This window comes from Triticum dicoccoides, chromosome 1B, assembly GCF_002162155.2.
Source record: "Triticum dicoccoides isolate Atlit2015 ecotype Zavitan chromosome 1B, WEW_v2.0, whole genome shotgun sequence".
NCBI lineage: Eukaryota > Viridiplantae > Streptophyta > Magnoliopsida > Poales > Poaceae > Triticum > Triticum dicoccoides.
The window spans coordinates 38,973,645-38,990,479 of record NC_041381.1 but is presented as its reverse complement, the minus strand read 5'-3'; the positions used below and the strand labels follow the sequence as shown (position 1 = coordinate 38,990,479).

General features: G+C 42.2%; 1 protein-coding gene and 1 long non-coding RNA gene across 8 annotated transcripts; one reads left to right on the top strand and one right to left on the bottom strand.

Annotated features, from left to right (window-relative positions):
* Positions 1–1,150: 1,150 nt before the first annotated feature.
* Positions 1,151–5,674, bottom strand: LOC119317874. Of its 5 annotated transcripts, none has more exons than XR_005153826.1 (7): positions 5,499–5,674; positions 5,262–5,407; positions 2,338–3,883; positions 2,011–2,264; positions 1,809–1,910; positions 1,650–1,718; positions 1,151–1,440 (listed from the first exon to the last, which is right to left on the bottom strand). It is a non-coding gene; the product is annotated as an uncharacterized LOC119317874 (long non-coding RNA). The 5 variants fall into 5 exon arrangements; XR_005153811.1 differs by having other exon boundaries at positions 2,011–2,451; positions 3,798–3,883; positions 5,499–5,646; XR_005153821.1 differs by having other exon boundaries at positions 1,650–1,721; positions 2,011–3,883; positions 5,499–5,671.
* Positions 5,675–5,988: 314 nt separating this feature from the next.
* On the top strand, positions 5,989–16,145 carry LOC119317858 (putative disease resistance protein RGA4). Of its 3 annotated transcripts, XR_005153806.1 has the most exons (10): positions 5,991–6,127; positions 6,271–6,358; positions 6,564–6,659; positions 7,182–7,626; positions 8,274–8,447; positions 8,633–9,045; positions 9,172–13,243; positions 13,432–13,631; positions 15,602–15,655; positions 15,737–16,145. XR_005153806.1 is itself a non-coding variant. In XM_037592367.1 (7 exons), the coding sequence occupies exons 5-7, from the start codon at positions 8,797–8,799 to the stop codon at positions 13,536–13,538; spliced, it is 4,428 nt and encodes a 1,475-aa protein (XP_037448264.1). In that variant the 5' UTR covers positions 5,990–6,127; positions 6,271–6,659; positions 7,182–7,626; positions 8,274–8,447; positions 8,633–8,796; the 3' UTR covers positions 13,539–13,700. The 3 variants fall into 3 exon arrangements, 1 of the variants encoding a protein (XP_037448264.1); XR_005153807.1 differs by having other exon boundaries at positions 5,989–6,127; positions 6,271–6,659; positions 13,432–13,577; XM_037592367.1 differs by lacking the exons at positions 15,602–15,655; positions 15,737–16,145 and having other exon boundaries at positions 5,990–6,127; positions 6,271–6,659; positions 13,432–13,700.
* The last annotated feature ends 690 nt before the right edge of the window (positions 16,146–16,835 follow it).

Here is a 16,835-nt window from a genome sequence, read left to right as displayed (position 1 = left end):
GCGAAGGTTCAGGAGGCTTGCAGGAAGTATGTCGAGCGGGCATTTGGTGTGCTCCAATCTTGTTTGCTGTTGTCCAGTTCCCTACTCAGACCTGGTCAAAAGATCAAATGTGGGAGATCATGACTTGCTGTGTCATCTTGCACAACATGATCATTGAGACCGAGCAGGAAGAGCCAGTGTTTGACACTGAACCATATTACAGGCAGGGTCCTCTTGCCCAAGTTGATCACCAGCTACCGACAACCTGGACTGACTACCTCAATATGCGCCAGGAGATCTGAGACCCATAGGTGCATCAAGAACAACAACACGATTTGATGGAGCACCTATGGAGGCTCAAGGGGGAGGTCGGGGCGACGCGGGAATGATGTGTGATGAAACTTGAGTTTTTATTTGTTAATCTATATAATTTGTATTGAACTATTCGATTTATGTGATGAAATACGCCGAAACACGCCGAATCATGCCAAACCATGTGACGAACTAATTGATTTCTATTTGTATGCGAAAATTCACGCCGAAACATACCGAACCGCGTCAAATATGGATCGATTCACGCAGATATCGGGCCGTTATTGGACACAATTGGGCTGAACACTGGGCCGAAATCGGCGCTTAGGGGCGACCTGGGGACGACAGCTGGCTGACCAACCGCCCCTAGTGCCAAGTTTACCGTCGGCTCACTCCCAGGCCGCTCTTTTTCGGGAGAGGTCCTATGTGATGCATTTTGCGTCAACTAGCTGTAGCTTCGCAGAAGGCACTTCGTTGGCGGGCTAACTGGGCCGCGCTGCGCATTGAACTGTTTCTCAGACGGATGACTGTTTGAACTATTTTTACCGTTGGAGGATGACTGTTTCGCACTGTTTCATATCGTTTCGTCTATTTCAGTTGTTTTTTTTCGTGTGTGTGACCTAAAGAAAGTTTGTACTGTTTCTGCTGTTTTTTTTGGTGTGAACTAAGAAAACAGCAAATTGTAAGCATGTATAAAGAACAGTAATTCTGCTGGTTCTAAAACAGAGAATTGATTCCTACTGTATCTGTGGTTTCTTCGTGTGAACTAAAAAACAATAAATTGGAAGAGTGTATAAAGAACAATAATTCTGCTAGTTCTAAAACAGTGAATTGTACCAAAGAATATAGCTGAAGTAAAGAAACATTTAAAAACAGTAATTATGCTTGTTAAATAACAGTACTGAAAGGTCGAAGAAACATTTAAAAACAGTAATTATGCTTAGAGCTTCTTTACAAACTAATTCTGCAGTTTTGAATCTTCTTTGCAACTGAAAGTAATGCAAGAAAGTATCACTGGGCACCATGATAAAAACATAGAACTGTATCATTAAGGAAACATTTCCCTCATGGAAGAATTCCTTTCAGTTCAAAAAAAGTCTTGCACTGCAATTTCCCTTGAAGTTGACAATAAAAAATAGTGATGAGACCCTTCAGAATAAACAGGGAAATAAGTTAGTTGGGAATAGGTACAAGAAATTTTGGATAGTAAAAGGTTGAAAAAAAAATGGAATATGGTTATACATGATCCTTCCAAGAAGAAAACAGGCCCAAACCTTCCTCAAATGGGACTCTTTGGGTGAAGAGTGTTACAGTATGCACTATTATTTAGTGAGAGAATCTGCAGATCATTAAGTTACCTAAGATGAGTTCATATGCAGGACAAAAAATGATTGGCCTTCAAAGCTTCACTTGAATATGCGGAAACCCTGCTGAAACAGAAATGTGATTACATGAAATTAATTGCACTATTGACTACAAAGAACATGGTGTAAGGAGGAAAGAACTAGAGAATTTACATGTTTCTGCAGGAAAGAAGTTACGAATGGCAGCTGAATTTCATTGTCCTTGCCAGTAACAATCTCAAAATGGTATTTCTCACGTTGAGCTTATAGATCGTCCTTCAATTTTTAAAATAAAATGCAATTTAATTTCTGTTATGTACCGAAGAATCACAAAGAAGGGAAAAAAGTGCTTTCAATGGAGTAATTGTGGTGGTACTTGCATTAGGGAAACCCTCCATTCCGAGACCTCTGTAGTTGCTCAAATATTGAAGAAGGAAAATCCCTGAGTCATACCTGTAAAAAAAATAGTGATGGAACATTTGGTGAATTTTAAATTCTTTGTAACTGTTATTTGTGGAGATAGAGCACAAAAGTTGCTTATCAGGGTTATAAGTACAGGGGAGAGTTCCATTCAAAAAAGGCGCCTGAAATTGACCTTGGGAGCTGGTACAAATGTTGACTCAAAATTTCCTATGTTAAAAGAATTAGTATTTCCGTATGTGGCAGCGAACAAAGCCTTGAAGTTGTAAATTAGTGAACTAACTGTCGGTAGAAATGTATCACCACTGTAGTACGGATTAATAATATCAATCAATTTGACTCTGAATTTAGCAACAATCAGTATCCATTGTTTTTCCTTGAATACAGGCATTTTGACCTACATAGTTTTAGAAAGGAACAAACTGTTAGTCTAAGCTCTGTCAAAATGAATAATCTATAAGAGCACTTATTACAAAAAAAATGTTCCGTATGAATGAGGTCACAGGGGACATGGTTCATTGCCCTCTTTCTTTTTTGTTATTTTTCTTTGCTCCGGGCAGGTGCATGCATTTTGTTTGGTACGAACAATTAAACAAAATGTTCTTTAATGATATCCGTAAAATGTTCTTCGAATTAAATAATGTTTTGTGGAGTCAACAAATTTTCCGTGCAAAATGTTCCCTGAATAAAGGTTGCATAATTAATGTTCCCCTCAATAATGTTAGCTGGAAAAAAGTTTTATAAACAATGTTACTTCGAAAATATATCACTTGTTCAAGTTAGCTGCAAAAATGTTCCCTTCATAATGTTACCTGAATAATGTTCGTGGGAAAATGTTTTTAAAATAATGTTCCCTCATAAATGTCCCTTGGAAAATGTTCCTTGAATAATGTTCCCTGGAAAATGTACTACATATATTTTGAAAATATTCTTTGAAGTCAGAAAATGTTCTTCAAAATAAATAATGTTCCCTAGAGTCAATAACTTTTCCTTTCAAAAGGTTCCTTTGATAATGTTACCTAAATAATGTTCCCCGAATAATGTTCCGTACATAATGTTCCCTCATAAATGTCCCTTGAAAAATGTTCCCTAAATAATGTTCCATGGAAGATGTTCTAGGTATATTTAAAACTATCTCTAAACTCTAAAATGTTCTATAAATAAAATAACGTTCCCTAGAGTAAAGAAATTCCTTGCAAAATGTTCCCATAAAACGAAGAATAATGTTGGTAAAAGCCTAAACAAGTTGCAGGTTGTAACTTTTCTTGAGAACATTGTTTTCAAACAAAATTAATTAATGTTCGCTGGAGCCAACAATTTTTCTTAGAAAAATGTTCCCTTAATAATGTTAGCTAAATAATGTTCCCAGAGTAATGTTCCCCAAATAATGTTCCCCGATGAATGTCCCCAAATAACTATGCAAAATTTAAAAATATTATGTGAAGTCAAAAACTGTTCTTCAAAATAAATAATGTTCCTAAGTAATGTTCCTCCAAAAATGTTCCTTCAATAATGTTCCCTAAAATAATGTTCGTAGATAGTGTTCCCTGAATAATGTTTGTGGAATACATCGTTTACAAATTGTGAATGTGATAAGCACCCAAACAATACATATGCGAGAAGAGTAGCACACAAAGGTTATCCATCATGTAAAAAAAGGTCAAGGTACAGGTACTAGTTCTGAAGTGCTACAAATAACGCCAGTGCACACATATCTACATGAAAAAAAGCATCCAAGTATACCTGCTAGTTGTAACCTACAACAAATATCACCAGAGCTAACACCAGTCCATCAGAAAAAATGCTTTCTCGACTTTTATACAACATATCTACACAAGGATAAGCACCGAACAGAAATGAGAGTCGGCGTACAGAATTTCAGAACTACTATTAATTTTGTTGGCTGATTTCAAGAACTAAATAATGGCTAATGTTTGTTGAACCATTTATTTCTAAGCTACCGAGGAGAACAAATATTATTTATGGTATATTGTAATTAAGAAAGAAGAGTGGTTTTCCTTCAAGAGAAAAAACAAAACAGTGAATTAGCAGGTATCATCTATAAAAATGATGTGAAAAGTTCATCGATCTTGAAACAGCAAGCACTCTCTTCCTGGGAATGCATTATTCGCATTATCTATTCCCTAATCGTTTCCTTATAGCATCACTCTTAGGCAAAACAAAAAGGGCACAAGAAAACTAGCTACTATAGTAAGCATCAGATTAACAAAAATGAGATATGAGCTTCAGATTAAACAACAAGCAGCAATAGGAACAAAGTAGCTAAATCTATACAGATATTTGATATATGCTCCAATGACTTATGCAACCAACTTATCATGCTTGCCTAAGCAAGATCAAACTTTGCTTATAAATTACTTAATACAATATAACTGCAAATGTTGATAGATGCGTGCTCACATGACAAAACATATGAACAAATAGAAACTGCCACTACTACACATCGCACACAACTCTCAGACAACAAAGAGAACCTGTTCACATGACAAAACTGTTTGTGCATCCACTTGCTGGGTTGGTGCTGAAACCTTAAATTCAGAGAAGAGAATGATGAGAACTTGCCAGGACCCTGGATCCGGAAGCATCCGCCACATCTACACAAGTGCATGTTGATTGCTATCTTTTGCCCCTAGTGGCTAGTCCAGCAATTGGTTTTTCTTAATTAACAACAAAACAGAAGAAGCTGCACCGACAACACGAAATAGAGCAGACCACTACTACTGATCGAACCAGCACACAAAAATTTAAGTAATTTTAGTTGGTTAACATGTTGATAGGTCCTTGCTTCTCGGGAAAATACATCCTAACAAGTCAACTGAACTAGTCCCTGATGCTGCTACACATTACAGAAACTAAGAGAACATATAAAACAGGAGATAAAAACTTCTCCATCATGCTACACAAACCCCATAGCATCATCAACAGAAACACACAAAATCCCAAGGCAAAAGCACATGAACACATAACCCCCCTATCATCATCATGCTGCATCATGCCTTGAAATCCAATCTGTGAAGGCAACCCCCTAGTCTAGACTCAGATTCACCAAATCAGAACTGCCATGTACAAGACCACATTCTGCAAACCGTAGCAACACCGGAAAAGACACTAACACAACTAAATAGCCTCGATCTTGCGGTACCACACAGAGAGGAAGGAACATAGCGGGGGAATTGGGGCCGTTACCTTGTGGATGCCGGCTTGACGAGGACCTAGATGACGCCGAGCTTGGCGGAAGCCTAGACGACGCCGGGCTTGCCGGAACCCTAGATGACGCCGAGCTTGACGGAGCCCTGGACAACGCGGACGCCGACGATGGAGATGCTGGCCACCTGCAAGTAAACATCCATGGCGACTACGTCAGCCACATCTGATGCGATGTCGCGCACGAATCAGGGGGAGAGAGGCCCGACGGCTGCTTACAAGGGCGGCGGTCTCTTGCCGGAGTAGGATCGCCGGAGTAGGATCTGTCGCACGAAGGAGGAAAAGGGGATCGCCGCACGAGAGAGGAAAGCTTATCTGTGGAGGAACGGGCGAGTCGCACGAGGAAGGGGGCAGCGAAGAGATGTAAAAAGGCCGGCCCAATTCGAGTCAAGGGGGTGTGCGGCGCCTCGACACTTTGACGCAGAATGCGTCAAATAGGATATTCCCTTTTTCGGCGCCCTGGAGGGCCGAACCGCTGGAGATGCTCTAAGGGTTGTACAGGCCCAAGCCCAGAATTTGTTGAAGTCCCTTTTTTCTGAGATAGCCAAATTAGAAGCCCAGCCCATCCCAACTTGCCGATCTGCGTCTCCCATTGTTCGTCTTCCTCGCCGGCCGGACCGCCTCGTGCTGCTCCCCGTCGCCGTCCGTCCATGGCGGCGGCGGCAGCCTCCCCCTCACCCTCCGCGTCCTCCAAGCCCCGTCTCACATCTCAGCACAGCCACGGCCACCGCGGAGGATGATTGATCATTCCCCTCCATTCTCCCCCAAATCTCTACTCCTCGTCGGGCGCAGCAGGCCGTCCATGGGCGGCATCGAGGCATCCAGCCAGGCCTTCCCGCCAGGACGAGGTACGGATCCTGTTCGTCCGTATTCTTCCGCGGATTCGATTCTTCATCCTCGCAATTATCTGCCGTTCGCTCGATTCTGACCCCTCCCTCTTGCTCTGTGGTCTCGAATTCCCCCTTGCGCGTGCTATACAAATACAATACAGGTGGTGGAGGGGGAGGGCCTGAGGGGTAGACAATTGGTGATGCATTAGAGCTTCTCCCGTCAGAGTTGCCACTAAGACAGTGAGAGGGGTGGGCACCCCGCCCCATTGTATGGTTATTACTAAAAAAAAATGTGAAGATTCCCTCACCACTACTGTATTTAACAGATGGTTGCTAGGCAGGATTCAGATGAAGATGGATTTTTATTATGTTCGCTTAGCAATTTTTGACAGATGGTTTCGTAGCAGACTGTGGATAGAACTCGCTGCTCAATTATGTACGTTCTGTTATGCAGGATGTAAGGAATGTTTAGACAGTGCACCAAAAGGAAGTTGAGAAATTTAGACAGTTGCTATCGGGAATTTTCACTGAGCTTACCAGCTTTGATGAGGTAAAACTTGTTATACATTATGAATGTGCTTACTGTCTACTGTACTTCAGTGCTACAAAGACAAGGGTCATAGTAAGAACTTCTCCTTATTGCTGTTGTCTGTAGTGCCTCAAGAGTCATCCATATTCAGGAGTGCCTTAAATCCTTTAGGCCTTACATTTAAGTCGGCAAATGTGGGAACACCCAAGATAATTTTCAAAAAGGGAGATGAACTCTGCCAATATCAATTTCTAAGACACTAAGACCTTGGGAAAAAAAAAGATCAATTGGTTATCATCCAACTCTGTTTTACATTTAGCGGAATATCTTTTCTTTGAATTATTCAAGTATGTTTTTTCCATCGAATAGAAAACCTTAAAATATCATGCGAAGATAGTCTTCCAGGTCCTTGGAAAACCATATGTGCCAATCACAGAGTAGCAATCATTTTAATACGGGGCAAAACCGTGTAAGTGGTGTCGTTAGAATTAAATGTGGTCCTTCATGCATACTCAGTCTCATTTGGTACACTTGTGTGGGCAGCAGCAGTAGGCACAAAGTGGTGCTTCTGGCTTATCAGCTATGTAGCACGAGTGGTTCTGCAAGTGCCGCGTGGAAGGCCAAAGAATTGACTGAACTAAGGGCCGCCGGCAGAATTGACTGCTTCAGAAACATCTCTACGAGTGGCTGAGACGCGCAGAGAGGAAGGCCAGACAAGAGTCATCTATATTGGCTGCTTTAAGTTTCACTCTCTTGTGGTCCCTCTTCGTCTGCGCTATGGAGGTGGTGGAGGGGAAGCAACGCGCAGAGAGGAAGGCCAGACAATAGTCGATGATGTGCATTAGATCTTCTTGCATCAGATCTTGAAAGCAAGGAAGGAAGCCATCCAGGCACCTTCATGCGTGTTTCCGTCTTTCAGATCTTGGGGTGTTTGCCCAGCAGAACATGTTGGTAGGCTAAAGAGCTGCCACTGAAGACAGTGAGAGAGGTGGGTAACCCCCCTCAACTGTGTGATTTCCTACAGAATATGAATATTTTATTGTTACTATTTAACTTGTGAGTTTTGTTTATTGCTTCTTAAAAAACCCTTCTGATGCACTGGTACTAGCACATTTTTTTCCAAACATGTTTTTTTCAAGGTCATAGAGCATTGTCCTACCTTTGTAGTTAATAAATTAAAATCAAGAGTAACTCGACTGTGTGACTCAGGACGATACATTTTATCATGTTACGCCTTTCTAAATATTTTATTCTAACTTGTACCTTTTCTCCAAAGTTCTGTGCTGTTGGTTCAACATGTGGAGTTCCGTTATGTACTGTTGTTTCTGTCCTTAACAGATGGCTGGTAGGGAGGATGGAGATTAAGATGGGTTTCTGTTATGTTCTATTAAGATGGTTTTTCTTAGCAGACTGTGGATTAGAACTCACTGCTCTGTTATTGAGGATGTAAGAAATTTTGTTGTAGTGCACGAAAGGAAGTCGAGAAAATGAGACTGTTGTTGGGAGTTTTCAGCGGGCTTACCAACTTTGACAAGTTAAAACATGTTATGTTATTAACGTGCTCACGGTCTACTGTACTTCACTAAATTGACTTGTCTTAATTTCTTTTGACTCTTTCTAGTAAATTCGTTTCAGCCGATTCAATCACCATTTGCACCTGCACTTGTCCTTACTGTTGGCGTGCCTCAAGAGTCATCTATATTCAAGTGTGCCTTAAATCTTTTACGCCTTGCGTTTAAGACAACAAATGTGAGAAGATCCAAAATAATAATTTTCAAAAGGGAGATGACCTCTGGCAAGATCAAACTGGTAAGAAAGACACTAAGACCTTCCAAAGAAATATCAGTTGGTAGTACAATTCTGTTTTTGAATTATTCAAGCCTGTTTTACATTTAATGGAAAACCTTTTTTTATATCATGCAAAGAAGTCTTGTCTTTCCAGACCCTGGAATACCATATATTTGAATCACAGAGTAGCAATCATTTTATTATAGGGAACAGCGTGCAAGTGGTGCTGTTGGAATTAAATGTGGTCCTGCATTGCATGCTCGTCTCAAGTGGTACACTTGTGTAGTAGGCAGCAGGACAGGCACAAGTGGTGCTGCAAGTGCCGCATGTAAGGCCAAAGACTTGACTGAACCGAGGGCCACCGGCTGGAATGACTGCTTCCGAAGCATCTCTACAAGTGGCTGAGACACAGAGAGAGGAAGGCCACACAAGAGTCATCTATCTTGGCTGCTTCAAGGTCTCACCAGCATTTCCCAGAGGAGTAACCGCCTGCCTGCAGTCCTGCCACAACTTCATAGGAATAATCGCCTCGCCGGCCAGGCTCTGGGGCTGCTGCTGCCTCTGCAACGCCGGAGCTGCTGCTGCTCGGGCGTCCACGTGCTGGTCACCGTGGCTTCAGGTAACTATGGTTGCGAGGTTGGATTGTTGATTTTTTATTAGTTCAAGAACAGGTCTCGAGCTCTACATGCGTCTTGCTCACACCATTCTCTGGCGGTGTGCTTGTGGTGTGCCACGTGTGCTGCAGGAGTTTCTTCTGAACCTTCCAATGGCGGAGGTGCTGGCCACCATGGCGATCCGGCCACTGGTGTCCATGCTGATGAACAAGTCGTCCAACTACCTCCTGGACAAGTACAAGGTAATGGATGGAATGGAGGAGCAGCACAAGATTCTCAAACGCAAACTTGCAGCCATTCTCGACGTCATTGCCGACGCCGAGGAGCAAGCGACAGCCCACAGGGAAGGGGTGAAAGCTTGGCTCCAGGAGCTCAAGACAGTGGCTTATCAAGCAAATGAAGTCTTCGACGAATTCAAGTACGAAGCGCTCCGTCGTGAAGCCAAGAAGAACGGGCACTACATCAAGCTTGGCTTGGATGTAGTTAAACTCTTGCGCACTCACAACCGTATTGTCTTCCGTCACAGAATGGGTACCAAGCTTTGCCAGATTTTGCAGGCCGTTGAGGTCCTCATCACAGAGATGCACGCCTTTAGGTTCAAGTACCGACCACAGCCACCGGTTTTTAAGAAGTGGAGGCAGACAGATTATGTCATCATCGACCCACGAGAAATTGTTAGCAGATCCAGACATGGAGATAAGAAATATGTTGTTGATATACTACTTGGTAAAGCTAGCAGTTCAGATCTCACAGTTGTTCCCATCGTTGGAATGGGGGGCCTTGGCAAGACCACACTAGCACAGCTCATATACAATGAACCTGAAGTTCAGAAGCATTTCCAGTTGCTGCTCTGGGTATGTGTATCTGATACATTTGATGTGAACTCCCTAGCTAGGAGTATAGTTGAGGCATCTCCCAAGAAGAATCATGATACAGAGAAACCACCACTGGATAGACTTCAAATATTGGTCAGTGGGCAGAGGTATCTCCTTGTATTGGATGATATCTGGAACAACAAAGAGTTCCGTAAGTGGGAAATGTTGAAGGTCTGTCTTCAGCATGGTGGCATGGGTAGTGCGGTGCTGACAACAACTCGCGATAAACGAGTTGCTGAAATTATGGGTGCACTAGCCTACAATCTCAACGTTTTGGAGGATTGCTTCATAAAGGAAATTATTGAGGCTAGAGCATTCGGTTCAGAGAAAGAAAAGCCAGCTGAACTAGTCAAGATGGTTGATGAGATTGTGAAGAGATGTTCTGGCTCTCCATTAGCTGCAACGGCACTGGGCTCTGTACTTAGTACCAAGACCAGTGTGAATGAATGGAAGGATGTATTATCCAGAAGTAGCATTTGCACTGATGAAACTGGAATTTTGCCAATACTGAAGCTTAGCTACAATGACTTGCCATCACACATGAAGCAGTGCTTTGCTTTTTGTGCTGTATTTCCAAAAGATTACAAGATTGATGTGGAGATGCTGATCCAACTATGGATCGCAAATGGCTTTATCCCAGAGCAGAAGGAAGCTAGTCTTGAAACCACTGGAAAACATATTTTTGATGAGCTTGCCTCAAGGTCATTCTTTCTGGACATAGAGGAAAGTAAAGATGTTATGTCGTTTGATTTTGTACCTACATATTATTCCAGAATGACATGTAAAATCCATGATCTTATGCATGATATTGCAATGTCTGTTATGGAAAAGGATTGTGTTGTTGCAACTAAGAAACCTAGTAAAATTGAGTGGCTTCCAGATACTGCTCGGCATTTGTTCCTGTCATGTCAAGAAACAGTAGGTATTTTGAATGATTTTATGGAGAAAAGATCCCCTGCTATCCAAACACTGCTATGTGATGGTTTTGTCCACAGCTCTTTGCATCACCTATCAAAATACCGCTCGTTGCATGCCTTGAAGCTCTGTATATATACAGAGTCATTTCCATTGAAACCAAAGTATCTGCATCACCTGAGGTACCTTGATCTCTCATACAGTAATATGAAAGCACTTCCCGAAGATATTTGTATTCTGTATAACTTGCAAACATTGGACCTTTCCAACTGTGGTAATCTTGATCGACTTCCGAGGCAAATGAAGTATATGACTTCCCTCCGTCATCTCTACACTCATGGATGTCGGGAGTTGAAGAGCATGCCTCCAGAACTCGGAGAACTCACTGACCTGCGGACACTTACATGTTTCGTAGCAGCAGTTACGAGCCCCGATTGTAGTGATGTTGCACAGCTGCAGGGTTTAAATCTTGGTGGTCATCTAGAACTACGTCAGTTAGAGAACGTTGAAAAAGATGAAGCAGAAGTGGCAAATCTCGGAAAAAAGAAGGATCTTAGAGAATTGACATTAAGATGGAGTTTTGTTTGTGATAGCAAGGTGCTTGACAATTTTGAGCCTCATGATGGACTGCTAATTCTCAGAATATATTCCTATGGTGGAGAGTGCATGGGTATGTTGCAAAACATGGTTGAGATCCATCTTTCTCATTGTGAAAGATTGCAATTTTTGTTCAGATGTGGCACATCCTTCACTTTTCCAAATCTGAAGGTGCTTACGCTAGAGCATCTGTTGGATTTTGAGAGATGGTGGGAAATAAATGAGAGGCAAGAAGAACGGACAATATTTCCTCTGCTTGAGAAGTTATTTATTCGGCATTGTGGAAAGTTGATAGCATTACCTGAAGCACCATTGCTTGAAGAACAATGTCGTGGAGGTAATATATGGGTATGCACTCCGTCTTCTCTGCTTAAGAACTTGTTTATTAGGTATTGTGGAAAGGTGGTAGCATTACGTGAAGCACCGTTGGTTGAAGAATCATGTAGTGGAGGTTATAGATTGGTACGATCAGCATTTCCTTCTCTAAAGGTACTCGAATTGAAATGCTTGGAGAGTTTTCAGAGATGGGATGCTGTTGTTGTAGGAGAACCGATATTGTTTCCTCGTCTTGAGAAACTATCAGCTCAGAAATGCCCTAAGCTAGTAGATTTACCTGAAGCACCAAATCTCAGTGTATTAGAAGTTGAGGATGTCAACCAAGAGATATTCCATTGTGTAGACAGGTATTTACCTTTACTGACCAAACTGATAATGAAGCTAGAATACATAGAAACAACGCCAGAGGCTGAGTGCACTCTGATTGTACCATTGGACAACAAGAACAAATGGAACCAGAAATCCCCTCTTACAGTTATGCAGTTATGGTGCTGCAACTCATTCTTTGGAACAGGTGCACCAGAGCCGTGTGACTATTTTGAACACCTTGAAGAGTTAGAAATTGATAAATGTGATGCACTCGCCCACTGGCCAGAGAAAGTGTTTCAAAGCTTGGTAACCTTGAGGAGATTAACGATTAGAAGCTGCAAAAATCTAACTGGATACTCACAAGCTCCTCTTGAATCGTCAGCATCTGAAAGGAGTCAGCACCTGCCAGCTTTGGAGTCTCTTGAGTTGAAAGAGTGTGAAAGTTTGGTAGAGATGTTCAACGTCCCAACATCTCTTAAGAGGATACAAATTCAGTCGTGCCCTAAGCTTGAATTCATCTGTGGCAAGCAGCAAGGCATGTCAGAGTTAGTCCAAGGATCTTCTTGCAGTGAGGCAATTGTGCCCACTGCTGTATCAGAGTTGTCATCCTCACCCATGAATCAGTTTTGTCCATGCCTAGAATATCTGTGGTTATTTAGTTGTGGAAGTTTACCATCTGTTCTAAATCTTCCTCCGTCCTTAGAGACCATATATATTGGTTGTTGTAGTAGTATTCAAGTCCTATCATGTCGCTTGGATGGGCTCCAGAAACCACAAGTCACTACTTCCATAAATTCTCCAGAGCTATCAACAGTAGCAGCAGCAGGAGAGCATTCACTTCCTCCTCATCTCAAATATCTGAATATATGGTCCTGTGATAGCATGTTGGGGGGGATCCTCCGTCTGCCCACATCCCTTGAGATGCTTTACATTATGGGCAATAGTCGGTTGACGTCGCTGGAGTCGCTGTCAGCAGAGCACCCCCCATCGTTGGAAACCTTTTCACTTTCTCACTGTATTACCCTGGCATCCCTGCCGAATGAGCCGCAAACATACGGGTCTCTCAAAGAGCTTTCAATACATGGCTGTCCAGCTATAAAGAACCTCCCTAGATGCCTGCAGCAACGACTGGACAGCCTCGACTACAGATGGCTAGATGCCCGTTATGAAGGTATGATGCACATTTCTCTGTCTATGCCATATATGACCAACCAAAGTAGTCATCCATCTCATCGCATGTAGCACGTTAACATGTTTGTTTAAAGTTTTTTCTCCATTGTTTTAAATTCACGAAGTAGAAAATTACATGTTACATTAGTTTGTACATGCTTGTTCCCTGACCTCATTTGTGATGTGCAGTAATGGCGTTTAAACCGAAGACATGGAAGGAGATACCAAGATTATTCCGTGAGCAGAGGAAGGCCACTCAAAGAATCAGGCAACGCCAGCAAAACATGCAGGAGTAAGCAGGGCATGTATTTTGTTGGCTTCAAATAGTGTACCAGGTGATTGTTATGTGATTGGTTGGACTTTGATCTGTATCTTCTTCAGATATCCAGGTGATTGCTATGTGCTTGTAACGTGAATTAGTTCATCTCCTTAAAACATTTCCTGGGTTTAGGCCTCCATGATGGTTGCTCTGCTCTGCTCTGCTAGCTAGCGGAATACTGACTTGCAATTGCTTATACAACTGAATTGTACAACAGTCGCCCTCGATGGAGAATTGTTAGGGCCTGTGATGCTTGGCGTTGAGGCGAGCGTCGCTGGATTTGGTTCGCTGCTGCTCCTTTCGGTGGGTGGGTGTAGCGGGTAGGGGCAGCAGTTTACTGTCATGTTCGGTGTAGCCCACCAATGCTCTAGATATCTGAATAACTTGCATCACAGTTCCTCTGAAGATTATTTTTTTCCCCACTCAACTTGCTGATTTGTGCCTCACACTTGTGAGCTAGCTATGTACGTTAGATCTAGTTCTAGCGTCGTCACCTTGTTGACAGGGCGTTGGCTTTCCAACTTGGTTAGGAACCATTGAAACTGTGAGTTTATATTTTCAAGACCTCCAATTTGTTCATATTTTCACAACATGAATTAAAGCCTCAACTTGTTGAGAAACTATCTGCACTCTGTAATTCGGTGCCTGCTCTGCTCAAGGATGCTGTGATTTTCTTTGATGATAAATAGGCCTCCCTGATGGCTCCTCTGCTCTGCTAGAGTGCTAGTGGAATTTCTTGCAATTGATCGTACAGCTGAACTAAAGTGCAGTGCAGTCGCTCTCGGTTGAGAACTGTCGGGCGGCTGCGGTACAGTTGGTACGGTGGCGTACTGCCTGTCGTCGAGTTGAGCTGCATTGTTTAATTTTAGTTACAGTCCAGGCTGAGACTATCTGGTCTGGATTTTGTTTGCTACAGAGAGATAATCGTCGGGGTCAGCAGTTTAGCCTTCACTTTACATAGATATCTGAATAACATGCACCACATTTCCTATGATGACGATTTTCCCTAAGCTAGGGGAAGAAACTGCCTGTATTCTATAGTTTGGAGCCTGCTGAAGAACTTCACTCTGGTGGCTAGAGGGATACGTACTGAACTGAACTACACCCAACTTATATTCTGGTCGTATGTTCCGATCTGATCATGAACTAACGATACTATATACACCCAACTTCTGTTTTTAAGGTCGCGTGAACTAATGACGATTATTACAGGAGCAAATAATCTGCTTCATAGTTGCATCGCGAAGGGAAAATATAAGGAAACGAAGTATACAGATTAGAGCATCTGCCAACTGATGTTACCTTTTGTGTCATGTACGCATATAGTGCTATTTCAGCATGCCCATGGTTGTGCATTGGCTTAACATTGCACATGGTATTCTGCATTGAAGCTTCTGCATTTGTGTTCAGTAAAAAGTGTTCTGCCTCTCATACTTTGGCTGAATTTTGACTTAGTGTCATTTTTCATTAAGGCCTGTTTTAGCGCAGATTATTATATACCAATGCATTTCGAGCTATTCCGAGTTACTACTGTATTGTGATCGCCGTTGTAGATACTAGATAGTACTCTCGATATTATGCAACAGGTATATATCTCATGAACATTTGTCGTGTTCTGCTTCAACCAAACACAAAATGTCTATTCGCTCTACTCATAGCTCCTATTTCCCTGGAAAGAGATCGGTTACTAAACATGCAAGTCAAATGGTCACATGATTCTCTAGTGTACTCACGTGGTGCAATACAAATAACGTGATAAATGTTTCCTGGATGACTTGCTCACACCTATCCCATGATTCTGCATGGGGTCCTATATATACCCTCTGCCCCAGTATGTCAAATTAAGTGAGTGTTATATGCATACTAATTTATCTATCTCTCCTTCAAATTGTCTGAAACATTGGAGGAAAACAAAAATATCATGGTAACATTTACTTACTGTAAATCTGTATTGAATTGCGCTGGAAAATAGAGTATTGTGGATGGTTCCAGCTACTGTCATCTTAGATACTCACTTTGAAAAGCTTTTTTGAATTTCAGACCCGGCCGGACATCCCGTTGATCGTTTGATCTCCATAGAGGATTGTTCAAGAGGTTGACAATTGTCCTTTCCCACTGCCTACATACAGTTTTGTGTTTTGCCATCATATCTAAAGGTTGCACAATATATTGCAGGACTCTCAACTCGACAGCATTAGTTGGGTGGCAAAGCCTGGGATATGATGCTCCCAATGTACTGCAACTAAATCAAGTGTGAATCGTCTTTCATTGACAAGGAATTAGTTGGGTTAGGTATAACAGAAATCATTGATAAGGAAAAGCATCCAATCAAATCAAAGTTGTTCATAAGATGTCATCACACCCCGTTTACTGTTGGTCCGTTTCAAAACAGTCATGCTCATGCAACACATCATACTCCATTAACTTGTTCAGTCCGGCGACTTGCTTCATAACCTTCACGGGAATTTTCTTCTGCTTCACTAGCGGTTCGATTTTTCTACAGAAAAAAGTCATCCACTATTAGTATTTTCCCTGTACATGTCTCCACTTCTCAATTATTCTTGTCTGGGTGTCTTAGCTATGACATGCTGATCTAAAAAATGGAGTTGAAGACTAAGCTCAGCTTAGTCGATTCCCATTTCACGCATTAGTCTTGATTTACTCTTTTTTGACTTGCAAGGCAGGAGCTCCACGGATTTCATTAAGAAGGGAAAAGTAATAGACGGGTCCGGTTTATAAGGGAAACTATGCCAGAAACCACAATATGACACAATTGATTAAGGGACAAACATGCAAAAATCCGACAACTAAAAAAAAGAGAAAAAGAAAACAACAATGCCGACACCAGCCAACTCGAAGCTCCACCACCATCATGGCCACAAACCGGAGATGAATGGGTTGGAGACGCCTTCAAGAAGGATAACGACGGCCATGGGTGTCGCTGTTACCGGCGTCGACCCCCGTCGAAGACTTAAGCTTTCGCTCAAAGCCACCACAACAACCCCGCCAAACATCGGGAAACATGCCGTCCACACGGACATCCCCGACAACACCCCACAAACCAACAAGCCACGGTATAGTGAAGAGGAGGAACTCCAACAGCAACGCCCACGACATATCATGTGTTTTCACTCTGGAGATAAAGTGTGAGCAATATCTTCCACAAGGTAACAACACTAACATGAGAACAGTGACAAAACATACATGAATCAGAGGGCACAAATCATATGAAAATGGTGAGCCAAATTACCGCACCCTAAGAAGGAAGAAATTT

Excerpts from the sequence above, each read along its gene's own strand:
- LOC119317858 (XM_037592367.1), top strand. The coding sequence starts at position 8,797 with ATGACTGCTTCCGAAGCATCTCTACAAGTGGCTGAGACACAGAGAGAG. Across the intron at positions 9,046-9,171 it reads GCTGGTCACCGTGGCTTCAG|GAGTTTCTTCTGAACCTTCC; the intron begins GTAACTATGGTT and ends CGTGTGCTGCAG. Across the intron at positions 13,244-13,431 it reads GCTAGATGCCCGTTATGAAG|TAATGGCGTTTAAACCGAAG; the intron begins GTATGATGCACA and ends TGTGATGTGCAG.